Source organism: Primulina tabacum, chromosome 9 (assembly GCF_025594145.1).
Source record: "Primulina tabacum isolate GXHZ01 chromosome 9, ASM2559414v2, whole genome shotgun sequence".
In the NCBI taxonomy this organism is placed as follows: Eukaryota; Viridiplantae; Streptophyta; class Magnoliopsida; order Lamiales; family Gesneriaceae; genus Primulina; species Primulina tabacum.
The window spans coordinates 746379-762087 of NC_134558.1; the positions used below are offsets into that span (position 1 = coordinate 746379).

At 36.5% G+C, this 15709-nt stretch overlaps 3 protein-coding genes across 6 annotated transcripts; 2 read left to right on the forward strand and 1 right to left on the reverse strand.

The window, feature by feature from the left end:
- Positions 1 to 234: 234 nt before the first annotated feature.
- On the forward strand, positions 235 to 9958 carry LOC142556511 (DExH-box ATP-dependent RNA helicase DExH8). 4 transcript variants are annotated; one of them, XM_075667964.1, is made up of 14 exons: positions 235 to 478; positions 895 to 1072; positions 2228 to 2401; positions 2518 to 2668; positions 3565 to 3879; positions 4041 to 4187; positions 4252 to 4432; positions 5924 to 6201; positions 6280 to 6399; positions 6546 to 6690; positions 6762 to 7030; positions 7159 to 7353; positions 8225 to 8749; positions 9458 to 9958. In XM_075667964.1, exons 1-14 carry the CDS (start codon positions 334 to 336, stop codon positions 9665 to 9667), a joined length of 3033 nt encoding a protein of 1010 aa, XP_075524079.1. In that variant the 5' UTR covers positions 235 to 333; the 3' UTR covers positions 9668 to 9958. The 4 variants fall into 4 exon arrangements, with proteins under 4 accessions (XP_075524079.1, XP_075524082.1, XP_075524080.1 ...); XM_075667967.1 differs by lacking the exon at positions 895 to 1072 and having other exon boundaries at positions 354 to 478; XM_075667965.1 differs by lacking the exon at positions 235 to 478 and having other exon boundaries at positions 934 to 1214.
- Positions 9959 to 10618: 660 nt separating this feature from the next.
- LOC142556642 (uncharacterized) lies at positions 10619 to 12407 on the forward strand. Its single transcript, XM_075668122.1, has 2 exons — positions 10619 to 11294; positions 12003 to 12407. Exons 1-2 carry the CDS (start codon positions 10676 to 10678, stop codon positions 12107 to 12109), a joined length of 726 nt encoding a protein of 241 aa, XP_075524237.1. The 5' UTR covers positions 10619 to 10675; the 3' UTR covers positions 12110 to 12407.
- A 238-nt stretch (positions 12408 to 12645) lies between these two features.
- LOC142556774 (peter Pan-like protein) lies at positions 12646 to 15397 on the reverse strand. The gene is made up of 7 exons (XM_075668261.1): positions 15217 to 15397; positions 14920 to 15099; positions 14086 to 14316; positions 13905 to 13997; positions 13639 to 13826; positions 13067 to 13257; positions 12646 to 12930 (listed from the first exon to the last, which is right to left on the reverse strand). The coding sequence occupies exons 1-7, from the start codon at positions 15232 to 15234 to the stop codon at positions 12839 to 12841; spliced, it is 993 nt and encodes a 330-aa protein (XP_075524376.1). The 5' UTR covers positions 15235 to 15397; the 3' UTR covers positions 12646 to 12838.
- Positions 15398 to 15709: the final 312 nt, after the last annotated feature.

Consider the following 15709-nt stretch of genomic DNA (forward strand, 5'->3'; position numbering starts at 1 on the left):
GATGTTCATATACAAATTAAGGACGAAATTAATATTGTTTTTATTACAGCTTCTTCCATTCAATTACCTCTAAAAATAAAAGATTTTAAAATTTCTTCTAATAATTTTTCTCAAATATTTTAATAATTTATTTATAAAATAAGATAATTTATTCATAAAATATAAATTGTTTTTAATAAAATATCCTTTATTCATAAAAATATATGGGTGAAAGGGGTGAGTTGACGCCCGTACAAAAAGACTGGGGTTCCTTCCTTCCGCTGTGCAGCAAAGCAAAGGACGGTAGACCAAACGTCTCCGCCCTACTTCCATTGTGACTTTAGGAACGGCGTAATGACGTCATCTCCAACGTTCTCGTCTGCATGTTCTTCTACGGACGATAATTTTTCTGGTCTTCCGATCATGGCTTTGAGAAGCAAAATAATCGACAAGATTATGGAGAATCGTGTCACTCTCATAGTTGGGGAAACCGGTTGCGGTAATTATTTCATCCATCTTTTATTTCGTCCGTCTTTTGTGAGCATTATTGCACCTGAAAGTTCAGAGGAATACATGACTGATTCTCGTTTTTGGTTTCTTTTTCGAGCCGATTATGTTTCAGCACTTTGACTAGCGTGTTAGTGTATGACTACTTACTACAATTATATGATTGTTTGAATTGTCGAAGGATAGACCAAAACTCTGCATGCCTTCCTCGTGAATAAAACTTTAACCAGACGTTCAATATATTTTTAATTTCAAGATTTACTTGACGCTGTTCCCAATCCCATGAATTGTATTGTATGCTTGTTGATAAATTGATTCCCTTGGCTGCCATCTTTATGGAAAATTTATTATGATTTGTCGGTAAGGGAATCTAATGTTTTATTGCCCAAATTATTGTTACAATTTAAGGTAAGAGTTCACAAGTCCCGCAGTTCTTGCTGGAAGCAAATATGGAGCCCATACTTTGTACTCAACCAAGGAGATTTGCTGTTGTAGCTGTTGCTAGAATGGTGGCAAGGGCTCGTAATTGTGAAGTAGGTGGGGAAATAGGGTTCCACATTGGTCACTCCAGGGTCTTCTCAGCTAGGTTGGTGGAACGTGTCAGCCTAACTAATTTCAATCCACACATCACCACATTCATCCCCCACTCCCCACACCCCAAACAAGGGGGAAAAACTGTGGCTAGCGCATAAATTTGCGAGAAAGGTGGTGCATATGTCACTTGTCAAGTGAGCTGCTCTCCTACTTTCTGTCATGAAACTCCCATCAAGAAATGTCTCAATAATGATATTTTGATGCCAAGTTTCGAGCTTTCTTCCAGCAAGAGATTCATGTTTTCAAGCATGAAAAATCTTGTGATTGTGTTCAAAATAAAATCCGTGGCTGGTCATGCACATTAATGTATAATTTATACAATAAGATATGGCTTTCAACTAAGAGCTTAAAATTTTGTTGACCCGAACCATTTGCAAGTTGATATCCTCATGATGTCACTTGTCTAGATATATATTTACAAGTCATATTCTTGTTAGACCCAGAACCCCTAACAGTATATATCATGTGTGTTTGCAACACAACTTGTCAGAATGATCAATATTGATGTTGAATTTGCTATAGTCCCTTTTCCTCATTGTTTCGAGAAGACCTGAAAGAATCTGACTGTATTGTCAACATTGTTCATACCCTGCTTATTCCTGTATGAATATGATTGGTATTGAGCATCTCTGAAGCTAGTTTTCAAGAAACTGCTCCCAGAATAATCTGACACTGAATGTCCAAGATAATCTGTATGATCTTGGTACCTGTCTCATCATTTATCCCACAGTTTTTATCCTTATGGCTGTATTGAAAATACCATTCAATGACTTTTTTCCTGCTCAGCGTTCAGGTTGCTGATCTGTAGGTGAACTAGAAACTCATCAATTAGCAGGTTTTCAGATGAATAAGTAATTTACATCACCGATAACATGAATCTCTTTGGTTTTAAGGGGAAGAATATATTGATATATAGTTTTTTTCTTTTTAATATGATTTGGTGCACATAGCTACAATTAGAACATCAATTCAATACGAATCGTTTGTCATCCTTTGATTCCTGTTATGTAGCTCCAGCCTCTGGCTCAATAATTTTGACTTCATATTGAATTCTAATTTAATTTTGTTATGTTTTTTTAAAGTAATTTTTGTGGCCATCTATTATAATGGCTGTGATTATAATTTCACTGCCTCGTGTGATTGTCAGGTCTAAGATAATCTTCAAAACTGCTGGGGTTTTGCTGGATGAAATGCTGGAGAAGGGACTGAAAGCACTCAAGTACAAAGTCATAATTCTTGATGAAGTCCATGAAAGATCTGTGGAGTCTGATCTCGTTCTTGTTTGTGTTAAACAGTTTTTGCTTAAAAACAGTGACTTAAGGTTAATATTTTAGACCGAATTCATGCAATTCCTGTAAGACTATCACGTGGCACATGAACATATCATTATTTAACTGACTCTAGCTTGAGAGTCTGAGCAGATTCATGATGTTCTAGGTTGGTTTTGATGTCTGCTACCGCTGATATTTCACGATATCGAGAATACTTCAGGGATCTTGGTAGGGGTGAAAGAGTAGAAGTGTTGGCAATTCCTCCAGGATCTGGGAAGGTCACCATGTTTCAGCATAAAGTGTCCTACCTTGAGCAGGTATTGCGTTTTGAAGTACTCATTAGATTACCTGTCAGTGACACAGTGTGTTGTTGTCTCGTGAAGCATAGGCTTATGAGTAACATGTTAAAAACACTTCTCTCTTCTCTTTTAAAATTGTCTCACATGCCTTAAAACCACACAAATAACTCACTGATTTTTTTTTTTGACAGTCAACTTGCTGATATTTACAAGGTTCAAAAATTTAAAATGAAAAAACTCAGAAGATTGGAGTTTATTTTTTGCCATTGCACCAAGGCGCAGTTAGGTTCAATAATTAATCTTTTTTATTTGTTCAACAACTCATTTTTTTGTAGGATAAGTATAACACTGTTGATGGAGAAACATTCATGTATGTTTTTATGCAGTAACTTGAAAATAGATAACTTGTGCTGTAGTATCTCATTTTATTCTTGAAGCTGTGGAGTTCCATTTCTATATTCGCACATTTATAGATGATCAGTTGCTTTAAACAACCTAGAATCTTTTTTCTATAATGAATTGGATGTTATGCACTTCGACTCAATTCAAATTCCATGTGTGATGTGTCCACAGTCCACATAATTGGTTGATGGTTCCATCGTGCCCTCTTATAACTCAATGATAAGCGACTCTTTCTTTTTAATCTAAATGGCATCCTTCCATATCATTTCCAGACTTAACAGTGAACGAAATTTCCGATGTTGTAGCATACTTGCGCTGGACAACCCTATAAATAACAGTTTTGAATATGTTTAAGTCATTCAACTATGTTATTGTAATTGAGTTTTCTGTTGCAAAAATCAAGTTTGTTCTGAATGTATGAAGAATGAATACCTCAGACTTCGGCCTTTTGAATTTCTATCTAGTTCTTGTTATCTGTATGATTCCAGCGATATAAACTGTCCGTCTAACAGATTATGGAACTTCTTGGAATGAAATCTGAGAATCTTTCGTTGGAATACTGCTCTGGATCAAGTCCAATGATGGCCATGGCTGATTTGAAGCCTGAAGTGCACAAGCTAATACACAACTTGGTATTGCAAATTCACAATAATGAGGCAGATATAGAGAAGAGTATTTTGGTCTTTCTTCCAACGTACTATGCACTAGAACAACAGTGGTTCATCTTAAAGCCCTTCAGTGACCTTTTCAAGGTCCACATTTTGCATCGTAGTGTTGACACGGAACAAGCTCTCAAAGCAATGCGAATCTGGAAGTCACATCGCAAGGTAACATGATCTTTTCGACCCTTTATTTTTGTCCTGGATCATATGAATAGGATGGTGGATGATGTTAAATAGATAGGCCACTTGATATATCCAGCAGACTTTTTAAAACTTAAATACAATGGATTTTATGTCATTGAGCTAAACCATCATGATCAATGCAGATAATGCTGGCCACAAATATGGCAGAATCTTCCGTTACAATACCGAAAGTCGGATATGTCATAGATTCCTGTCGTTCCCTGCAAGTTTTCTGGGATAATAATCGGAAGACAGACTCAGCGGAGCTTGTCTGGGTTTCTAAATCACAGGTATTGCATGAATTGTGGTTGGTTTTTAATCACAGTACATGAGATTGTTAATTAAATGTTACAGGCTGATCAGCGTAAGGGAAGAACTGGTCGGACTTGTGATGGCCATGTGTACCGCTTGGTGACAGGGTCATTCTATGGTCAATTGGATGATTTTGAGTCCCCTGCGATACTGAAGTTATCACTACGACAACAAGTGCTTCTTATATGCTGTGCTGAATCAAAATCCATTAATGATCCTAAAGGTTCTACATTGAACTCTCTATATAAGTATTGAGCTTTTATCGCCATTTCTTCGACCAGAGTTGTAGATGAGATTGCTTAAGATGAATGTGTTGACTTAAATTGGTTGACTAACTTAAAACTTTACTCGTCTGGAACCTTAATATCTGTTTTATACACGCTCTGCTAGATGGTAATACAATTAATTTTCATTTGGGATACTCTTTTTTATTCATTTGAAAGTGATTTGATCCGTCTGCTGAAAATGCATGTTGCATGTTAATGAACATCTCTGAGAAAAGTTATTTTTTTGCATGAAAATAAGAATCTTGAAATTTTGCGGTGTTGCTTTTCTCAGCCTGTCATTAGTTACCAGTTTGTGCAAAGTACTACTTGTCAACTGAACTAGTACTTATTCCATTGAAGTCCTACTTCATGCTTCAATCTTTGCTGACATTTGGGTCGGGCGTCGCAATCCTCTTTACAATTACATCATATCAAAGATCACCTACCTAATATAGCAGCAAAAGTTATTCTAATTTTATTTTATCTCAAACTATTTGATGACTCAAGTCCATTCTGTTATCAAGTGTTCATCAACAGCAAAAGTTATTCTAGTTTTATTTTATCTTAAACTTTTTGATGACTCCAGTCCATTTTGTTATCAAGGTTTCATTAACACCATTCCCCTTCTTTTAACGACACACCTTGTTTATTTTGTTGAATGTTGTGCTCGATCATATCGTCCATAGCAGCCATTTGGCTGTCTGGGAACATGCTTGTTTCTTGCCTGTACGACAACCACAATTTAACTATCAAATTCTTAACCCAAAAAAAAAAAAAACAATCAAGATGAAATATAATAACTGATGCTGTAATATATAATTTCATATATGGGAATGGTATGTTAAACTAGAATTAATCTCTGCACAAGTGCTCTCACTCTCCCCTAGCCTTAGCTAGTAAACTCTCAACAATGAAAAATAACAAAGTGCTCAACTCTAGCCAACTTTCACCTATTATATTTCCCTTGCCCTCTTGCCCAAGGCATTCCCTCTAGAATTCTCTTCATAGTCACATTATGACCTTGGCCCATTTTATTTCAACCCAGCTCCTAAATTCCCCAAAAAATTACATAATACATCAGACATCACAAATTTTTCTTCGATTATTTGAAAGGCCTTTACTCTATTTGTGTTCATTACCTTAACTAGCAGCCTCATTCTTCCCTAACCTTGGCTAGTAAAATTTTCAACAATGAAAAATAAGTAAAGGCTTAATTCTAACCAATTTCCACCTATGATATATCCCTTTCCCTCTTCCCAAGGCATTTCCTCTAGAATTCTCTTCATAGTTTATAGTTACATTATGATCTCGATCCAATTTATTTAGGCCCATGGCAAAACCATCATCTTGACTGACTAGATGTACAGGTCCAATACACTTAAGTTCCTGACAATCTCCTTCAGGAACTTGATGAGTGGGGAATCTTGACTTTTATTTCTTTACTATAGCACTGTTGCAGAAGGCTATGGATCCTCCAGACCGCGATGTTATTGACGATGCCCTGGATTTACTCGTTCACATGCATGCTTTGGAAAAGGCTTCTAGGGGCCGTCATGAGCCTACATTTTATGGAAGATTGCTTGCCAGTTTCTCTTTATCTTTTGATGCTTCTGTCCTCATTCTCAAGTTTGGCTCCAAAGGAATGCTACGGGAAGGCATTCTATTGGGTATATTGATGGACCTACAACCTTTACCAATTCTTCATCCTTTCGGTCGGGAACATCGGGTATTATCTTTTAGCAGTTTTTTCTTGTCCCTTATTTATTAAAAAATTCCAGATTTAATAAGATCACACTTTTGTCAGTTCCTGGAGTACACTTGTAATTATTATAATGGGGACAATAAGAATATCGGGCTAGGTAAAAAAGAGGCGCTGTGCATGGGAAACTTATGTGCTTACGAGTTTTGGCAACGTGTCTTCAAGGTACATTATACCTGATTCATAGAATATTCCCTTTCTCTCTCTCTCTCTCTCAACAAATAGAGGCATGGAAATCTTTAATGTCGAGCATATGATGTTTTCATTCACAAATCACAATGATGTAACCTGCATGTTGTTCTTTTCTCTAGGACAAATGCCGGCTTGATCAGGTAAAAAATATCTGGAAGATTGATGAGGTTGAGGATAAAACAATTTCGATATCAAAGATGGAGGAAGAATGGTGCTCATTTCACAATCTTGTCAAACCTGCGCTTCAACAAGTTACAGAAACATGTATAAGCTCATTTGATCTTTTTATTTATAGTAGTTTTTGTTTACTTCATCTTGAACATCATAATTTGCAGATGAAGAAATCCTTAATTCTTTGCATCGGTTTCGGCCGATGGTGTTGGTTATATCAAACAATCTACCCCCTTATTATGAACCATATGACTTTCGTCATACTTGTCATCTTAAGTGCAAGCAAAGTGACGATATCGATGCTTTAGATTTTGATGATGAACACGTTGATCTTGATGGTGAATCGCGGATGTGTACTGCTGTACCCTTTGTTGGTTCCAAGGACTTTCAAACAGATATTGTGGCGAGAATATTTGCATCTATTGTCAAAGAGGTAAGAGGCATCACAATTTTGGTTTTCAAGGTTTTTGTTCAACTTTGTCTTTTTTCATGTGAATAGATAGAATCTGCTTACCACTGGATGTTTGTCCTTACTCAACCTCTCATTGTCATGTGAAATAGATGAGAATCCAGCTTACCCAGGATCCATCAAGCGAACAGAAAATATCTTCTTATGGGAATGAACGTTATGTTGATAGGGGTGTATCGTTGTGTAGATTTTTCGCCAGTGGTTTGTGCAACAGGGGTAGCCATTGTTTGTTTTCTCATTCACTCCAAGCAAAGAAACCTGTTTGCAAATTCTTTTTCTCTTTGCAGGTATATGTTTTTTCTCTTAAATTTACCCTTGATGAAACATTATTATTTGTTTTATGTTACAGTTTGGTGAAATTTTGCAAGACTATTTTGACTGCAACAGCACCCTGAAAATTTACTGAGTCGTGCTTATGATTTGATTTGATTTTTTTTTCTATCATTCATCGGTGCATCATATGAGAACAATGTGGTCAAAATTTGGATGTGGGTTATCTGCAGAATGCAGGACGCTTGATACTGAGTTTTCTAAATGATTGTTTATCTTCTTCCCTGGATGCTGTTTATTTCTGTTCGTTCTACCAATGCTACCTATATTCTGAAGTTAATATTTGAATTTTAAAAAATTGACCGTACATAGTGGTTTCAGATATTTAAAACTGTGAACTTGATGTTGATAGTAGTTTTGGCCCTTTTGAGCTACAAAATGGGTAACTTGTGTTAGTTGAGAAAGTAAAGGATGATTTTCCAGGTCTGTTTAATTGTCTGATGTTTCCGTCATGATATAGGAACAAAGGGCTGAAAAGAAAATCTGATCCTTTATTCTAATAAAAAACCAAGAGATACAGAGCATACTTGTAGAGTTTCCCATGCTAACAAACTCCCAAATGTAGTCTAATCTAAATTCAAAGAGGAGATAAATATGGATAAGATCCTATCACAACTAATAATTAGAATAGTTATCTGATATTCGACAGTTCCTTTCTAATTTCAGATCCCCTGTTGAGAAGCTCGAAATCAGAAGTTCGGCTTATGAAATAAATTGCATTTCCTATCCTTCCATATTTCTCCAGATGATCATTACTGCTATCCAACTCTTGATTACTTCTCTATTTCACCCTTGTGTAAAATTTGACTGATTATGATGTGTTTGCAGGGATGCCGCAATGGAGGTTCTTGTTACTTTTCTCATGATTCAGATTCATTAGCCATATCAGATCATGAATCAGGTTCTTACTGCCAAGAGGATGAAGGCAGTGATATGGAATCTCTCATGCGATATTTTCCTTCCTCTTCAGAAGGATACCTTCTAGTTTTGGATGATATAGATCTTCATTTTTCTTCTTATATTTGTCAGTATATTGATGCTTCCCGTGTAATTTCCACGACATCTGAGACAAATCCTTCCATTCTACATCCATCTCTGAAGGTGACCAACATTTTGTGTGGACTTAGCCACCCATATGAGACTATCCTTTTCAAAGCAGGGCATAGTGAAGTCCCTTGGAATGAAGTCAAATGTGTGTTATGGTTTCCTATAATTGATAGTGAATATGGGGATGAACAAAAACATTTGATGCAAAATTTCTTCATTTATATGGCAATCCGGTTATTGGCAGATGCTCTACATGAAGTCCAAGTAATCCTTACTATGAACAATATTCGATTCTCACAAATACAGGTATTGGAAGAAGTCTGTCTATTCTATTTTGAAGCTATCCTTTGATAAACAAATAATTATAATATTTTATTTTTCTTTCCTGTTGAGCACATTCTCTTAACTAAGACAGTATCAATGTAGAATGGTGTTCGCATGTCTGTTGCTGATGTTTATTGTTTAAGTTGAATCTACACGGATAACATTTGAGAATCATGAAATGGGATTGGGGGACGTTATTGGAACATCTCTAAAACTTATACATGTGATTTTGTTATTTGCGGCAGTTTAAATCAAATACACAAGCGAAAAGCAGTAGTCCACTTTTTATTATTCTTTTTTCCTACCATGCGGATTTGCAAGGACCACCTCTCAACTTATTGTTTTCCTCTGAATAAAAATATCATGTCGAGCACATGCCAATGTGTGACATCGAAACAAAAAGGATTAATTTAGTCAAAACTATCCACACGATCATTGGTAATTTTTGGGGAAGATAGGTGAGTTCTAATATCTATGAGTGATCTGACAAAATTTAAGCTAATTGGACAGAATGGAGCACTTAGGATCTTAGGCGCAATTTTCTATGTTAGCGACTTGGTTTGAACTTCTTAACTGTTCTACAAAAGGGATTCAAGTTGTATGCTCTTTTGCCAAAAATAGTGCTGATATATATTTGGTTTACTTTTGCTTGCAATGGACTTTCATATCTTGGAGCTCTCTATATATCAGGTGGAACCAATAGCAAGGGATAGTTTCTTCTTTCTTGAAGATTCATTTCCATTTGATGAATCAAGCTTTGGGGAGTTGTTTGATGTGGTGACTGTCAAAAGGCCGCTGTTGGTTTCAAAGCCAGTCTCCTATGTTTTCAAACTACATCCTCCCACGGACATTCAATATGGCAATTACAGGACTCTACTCCGTCAGCATTTATATATTTAATATGTTGGAAGTTACTCTTTTCGTTTGGAGATCTGAACCAGTGTGTGGAGAAAGAAGCGTCCCCTCATGTTTTCTTGGTATGATATAGGTAGATGAAAGGGGTTTTATCTTTTAAGCATTTTGGCCTGCCGGTAGCATTACCCGCTCAGCTTAAATTTATCAATTTAAAAAGGTAATTTTTAGCTGCCCTTGTTTGCTTGAAAATGTAGGCCATTGTCGAAACAAAGGTGATAATCTTATTTGAGGATTTGAAACACTTGAGATTCAAATAGTGGGTACGTTTCCTCTTAATATTGTCCCCAGTTCTATTTTATATCTCTACCTATACTATATGAACAAAATATTTATTTGATTTTTTTGTCTCCAATAAGATTCAGGATTTGTTTCTCTGATCTACTATAAATTATTAATGGTTGGACCTTAATATTTTATTAATTTAAAGAAATATTAATTAATCGATAAATTAATAAATTATTGTGTTAAAGAGTGTTTTTTATCCAACGAACATAGATTTGATTTTTAAAATAAATTGTTTGAATTAATTTTAAAAATAAAATTTATTGTACATATATATTTATAAAAACAAGTAATAAAAATATTTAAAAATATTTACTATATAAACTAATCGAATTAATTTTATTGTATAATATGAATATAATTTATTTGCGTATATGGTTCAATGAGAAAAGCTATAGATGAAACAAAAAAAAAATTAAACAACTATATAATGAGATTTTATTAATATATCTGCTTGTAATTTTAGATAATTATTTTACAAACCATTTTGAGATTGAATACGAATTTAAAATTCGTTAGATCGTCTCATAAAAAATCTACTCAGTGTTATTTTGTTGTCCTATAATAAAATTCGTTAAATCGTCTCGTAAAATCTATTCAGTGTTATTTTGTTGTCGTATAATCTTTCTCAGTATTATACCAAATAAATAATAGTTATTTAATCAATTGTTTGCCCTTGGTTGGGGGAGACTCCCAAAGTAGAGCAGTATCATGTCACGCGGTCGCGCCGTGGAGTCCTGTACCTTCCACCTTCAGAGCTGGAGGCCCTTTAAGTTGGATTGCGATTCACCCAAAACTGGCCCCCACAGCAAGCGTCCCTGCCGCTCCGACCGAGCCACTTCCTTTTCCGTCGACGCCCTTCTCGATATGTCCAAGCTCAGTCTTTTTGATGATGGTAAGCCGCTTGCTGCCGCCCACAAGCGCTGGTTTGCGCGGAAGCGTCGCCGCCGTGGAGGGTCGAGGTCCGTCTCGGGTCGCAGCTCCGATAGGCGGTGCTGCTCTCTTGGGGCGTCCGCGGCCAACGGAACTTGCTCGGACTTCCCGATGGCTGCGGGGACAGATTCCAGCGGAGAGCTGTTTGTTAATGGAAGCGGGGAAATGAATTGGGCATCCGATGTGAGCGAGGTAGCGAGGAATTCTAGGAGAGAGAGAGAAGGTAATGTGGTCGGAGAAAGGGATGGGCAATTTGGGAATTTTGATGGTCTGGGGAATGAATCAGGATATGGGAGTGAACCGGGGTACCGAGGTGATGTAGAGCTTGGATATGGCGACGAGGTTGAAGAGGAAGAGGATGATCCGCGGATATTGTTCTGGGGCAAAGAATTTGGAGGTACGATATGCAGTTGGAGTCGCTTGTTCTTGCAATTTTTATCCTTTCCTAATTTTCCTTAAATCTGCCTACTTCCTGTCTATTCAATTTAATCAACGTGAGAAACTGCATATTATAACATTATTTCTACATCCGAGTTGTCTAAATCTTGATGCAAATGTAGTTGGAGGAAGTGACATTTAAGAATTGGAGTGATGGTGGAGGGACATTTTGTGCATTGTACATATTCTGATTGTTAGTTTCTGATCAACCACAGTGTTGTGCATTCTTCGTATTTAAGCTAAGCTATATGTCTCAAACTTACTCCATGAACATGGATCAAAGCTATATGCCTCAAGCCTACTCTTCGGACCCTGAGTGTTGTATTTTCGATATCGCATACAAAATCTTCATCTGAAACCGATTGGTACACTGCTGAATTACCTTTTCCTTTGGCATTTTGTAATGTTGTTATGTCTTGTTTTGTTATTGAATTTGTTTCAATCTGCATCGCTTTTCCTGAGTTATAGGAAGTCGGGGGAGGGGGTATAGTGCTGTAGCTTAAGATCTTTGGACATTTGTCTTAAATTTGCGACATGGCTATTGATTCCGTATTTGATGTTAAGTACGGGGAGGAAGTAACACATTTCAAACTGTAGTGGTGGTTTGTGGTTGTATATTAGGTTTCATTGAACCAATAGTTACACTATGTTTTCCTTGTTACTCCAGATAATTCTTCCAATTTGGAGAGGGTGGGTGAGAACTCCCTGCAGAAAACGCATCACCGAGGCAGACGGAAAAAACATGATTTGAGAATGTTTGATGCCCTGAGATAGCTACTGTGCAGAGCGTTGGTGCATAAGGAGTCCCATCTCATTTCTTGTTGGCTGCTCACCTTTGTTTGACATGTTGAAGCTGTTGAAATGGACAGCATCGGAATATCATTGTGAAATGCTTTCCTAGTGAATATTTAATTGTTGCCTAGGGTTTGGGATGTGAAAATATCCCGACCATGTGCTGTTGGGGGATGTGCATATCTCTGGTTGATATTTGGTATTTGCACTTGTATTGCACCATCAGAACCATAAACAGAGGAAACAAGTTTTGTTTTACATGAATTGTGTTTTATCTGCTTCCCGCGTTCATATTTCTCTTTTGGTGGGAGTTCAAGTCTTCCACGTTGAATGAGAATTTTTTTTGTTTAGCATATGATTGAAAAGACAAATTATTTCTAAAATCCAAAGGTGAATCGATTATAGCTTAAGTCGATGGAACATATTTTAATCTTTGAATAAGAGTTATCAAACTTGAGATGATATCAAACACTCAGTGATTTAGTAACCGTAGTTTACATGATTCCCTACCTATCAGGTTGACTTTCAGACAGGCACTTGTTCTTGTTTGCTTGTTTTTGATAAAACATGATGAAATTTTCAGAATTATCGTTCAGAGAAAATGGTCCAGCTACAAAAATGATTTTCTTGCAAGTTCTCTCTCATCTACATTAATGATACATGAGAGCAAAAAAAGAAGAGCAAGAAGTGAATCATCAAGTCATCGAATCTTCATCTATCAACATGGCCTTTCATCTTGTTCTTCTCCTCACTTTCTGTGATAAGTTCACGAGTTTTGCGACTGTTGTTCGGTTCACTGTAACCTGAGATAATTCAAGCAGTCATATGATTGTCTTGACATGGGCAGGTCTCAAATTTTGATTATAAATAGAACACGGTCATCAGTTCCTCTTTGGATGAACCAAACCATTACAAGAAGTTTCAGATGGGAAAATGCACCTTCACTGAATATGACTCCACCGGAACACAATCCTTCCTCGATTTTTGTGAGTTGAAGTGTCATCCTAGGTCCGACTTCTTGAAGTTTAACAGCACTTTTATTAGAAGCCCTGTTAACCCTACCAATGTCTGTCGGTAGACTTACAGTAGCTGCTTCGTCATCCACTTCACTTTCTGATCCATAACCAGTCCTTCAAGAAAGCAAAGAAGACGAGCAAAAAAAAAAAAATATATCACAGGAAACACTTGCAATAGTTGGAAAACCAATATTTAGTTAAGTTAGCCATCAACAAAATTGATCCAACTTTCCGGAGTGATTCAATTCGAATGCATGTATTATAGAAACTAGCTTTTAAATTCAAAAATATCACCTTAAACCAGTCAGCAAATTTAGAACTGAACTCCACAATGACCAAGAATAACTCATTTTACATAAATGCAAATGCAAAAAGTATATCCTGACTACTTTACATTTATCATATGCCTGTGATCTAGGTTCATCACACAAGCAAGGAACGAGGGCTGTGTGTGTGGGTGTTGCGTGTTGGGGGTGAGTGAGAGAGAGGTCATACTTCGTCACAAAATCACTCACATCCTGGAAACTTCTCAAATCCGGCACCTGATGGTTCTGCACAAACTTCCTAATTCTTCGAGAAACATCTACAGGTTGCAACCTGATGGAGTATTGCCGAAAATCAATAAGGTTTGTGTCTTTATTATAATTAAGTAACACAATCCTTTGGCACGACGAAAGTTTGACCTGAAACACATAAAATGGTGGGATGCGAGTCAATGCTCGAGCAGCTATTAAATCTGGGTGATAGCTCATAAAACTCACAGTATTTATATCGATCGCAGGAAAAATGTTCTGAAACATTATAGTGGTAAGCTTTAGATGTTGCTCCCCTGTTCCAAAACCAGAGAGTACTATCTAGAGAATTCAATCAAATAGCTCAGTATATCATCAAACACTAAACAAACTATCTTAAGTTAATTCGGGAAAAAAATTATGATAATACCAGGGGTGGGTTTTTAAACAGATCTTTAGGGCATCTCGGACGCAATTGAGATTGAGTAACATCAGAAGCTAAGGAGTATTCATGTATCTTGAAGGTAAGAGTTGGGCCTTGCGGTGCCCTTGCAATCCGCAGGTATGGAGCGGATTCAGTTTTCGACAAAATGAGAAAATGTGTAACACCCATGGGCCCCGCAACATTCAAGAAGTCTTTGAGATTATTCCGCTTTTTCTCCTGAAAAGGAATAACAATGAGCCAACAGCTAGCTGACTCAAAGAGCTTTATGTCCCATATAAAAGACAACCAGATGATATTGATCAATATAACCAGAAACTAAATTAGATCTAGATGCAACCAATTTCTGCACTGATCATTGTGCTCAATACTATATGAATGCAACCCACAATTTGTTTCACAAAAGGCCTTTAGACTTCTGGTGCTCAATGATCAGCTTTACAAAAACATGGTACCTTACATTTTGGACAACCAAATTTTCAAGTATTTTACAGGACTTGAACAAAAAAAACTATAAAATGACCAAAAAAGGCACATTTGCAAGTATAGAAGACCAACACACCAAGCCTTGCATGTAACACATGATTGCTATTGAAAACCATAAATAAACCAGATAAAATACAGATTGTTTTCCCCTCGAAATTATAAAGTATCCATTTTCCCATTTGTTCACACAACTATTACCTGTTGCTTCAATTTCCAAAAACCAAATGCACAATTTTAAAAATTCGCAGCTTATTGAAACATATCTAACAAAAAAATCGAATTATCATCCTCAATATTAACTACACTGCAGGTTTTGAAACAAAAATCAACACCTACCTTGAGCTTTAGAGCAGTGAAAGGAAGCATCAATTTTCTCAAATCCATTTGCAGTTGTGGAAGTGGGCCGGGCAATTTCCCACGGCAAAAGACAAAACTTTTCGGAATTTTATCACCAGTTACATGATCTACAGTCGGCTGTTTCTTATGAATGGGCTTTACAAAGGGAATCCTCTTCTTCTGAATTGTTTGAAATAAAAACAGAGATATATAACCAAAATAGGGTAACTAATCATCAAATTAGAAACCTGGAACACTAAGAAGAAGCAAAGGAGGTTTCGATAAAATGTAACTTACATTGCGGAAACGAGCCATCTGTTCGAGGTGTAAATCGCCCTTATTGGCAACGAAACTCTAGATTCTCTGATTTGTCACGCTAGTCAATCCCAGATGAGAGCTTCGACATAGAGGTGGAGTATGACGGCGGCGGAAGATTTGGGGAAAGACCTGTTAGTTTGGAGTTGCAGATTAGGAGGGTTTTATTTATGGTTTATATATATTTGGGTTTGTCAGCGGCCCATTAAATATCTCAAGGAAATTGTCCTTCTTCATTATTATTAAAGTGGGTATCATGTAACATGTCTCGATGATCTTAATCTGTAAGACGGGTTAATTTTATCGATATTCACAATAAAAAATTATAATCTTAGCATAAAAAGTAATACTTTTTTATGGATGACTCAAATAAGAGATTCATCTCACAAAATACGACCATTGAGATCGTCTCGCACAAATTTTTGTCTTATTGTTATTATTATTATTAGTGTTGACCTAATAAAAATCTTGTCAA

Bases quoted from the DNA above. Each gene is read 5' to 3' on its own strand.
- LOC142556511 (XM_075667964.1), top strand. From the start codon at position 334: ATGACGTCATCTCCAACGTTCTCGTCTGCATGTTCTTCTACGGACGAT. The intron at 4,433-5,923 runs GTTCTACATTGA...TCTTTACTATAG, and splicing joins ATCCATTAATGATCCTAAAG to CACTGTTGCAGAAGGCTATG. The intron at 6,202-6,279 runs GTATTATCTTTT...CACTTTTGTCAG, and splicing joins CTTTCGGTCGGGAACATCGG to TTCCTGGAGTACACTTGTAA.
- LOC142556642 (XM_075668122.1), top strand. From the start codon at position 10,676: ATGTCACGCGGTCGCGCCGTGGAGTCCTGTACCTTCCACCTTCAGAGC. The intron at 11,295-12,002 runs GTACGATATGCA...TTGTTACTCCAG, and splicing joins CTGGGGCAAAGAATTTGGAG to ATAATTCTTCCAATTTGGAG.
- LOC142556774 (XM_075668261.1), bottom strand. The intron at 14,317-14,919 runs GTAGGTGTTGAT...ATTCCTTTTCAG, and splicing joins TCACTGCTCTAAAGCTCAAG to GAGAAAAAGCGGAATAATCT. The intron at 12,931-13,066 runs GTGCATTTTCCC...GAATTATCTCAG, and splicing joins TGGAGTCATATTCAGTGAAG to GTTACAGTGAACCGAACAAC.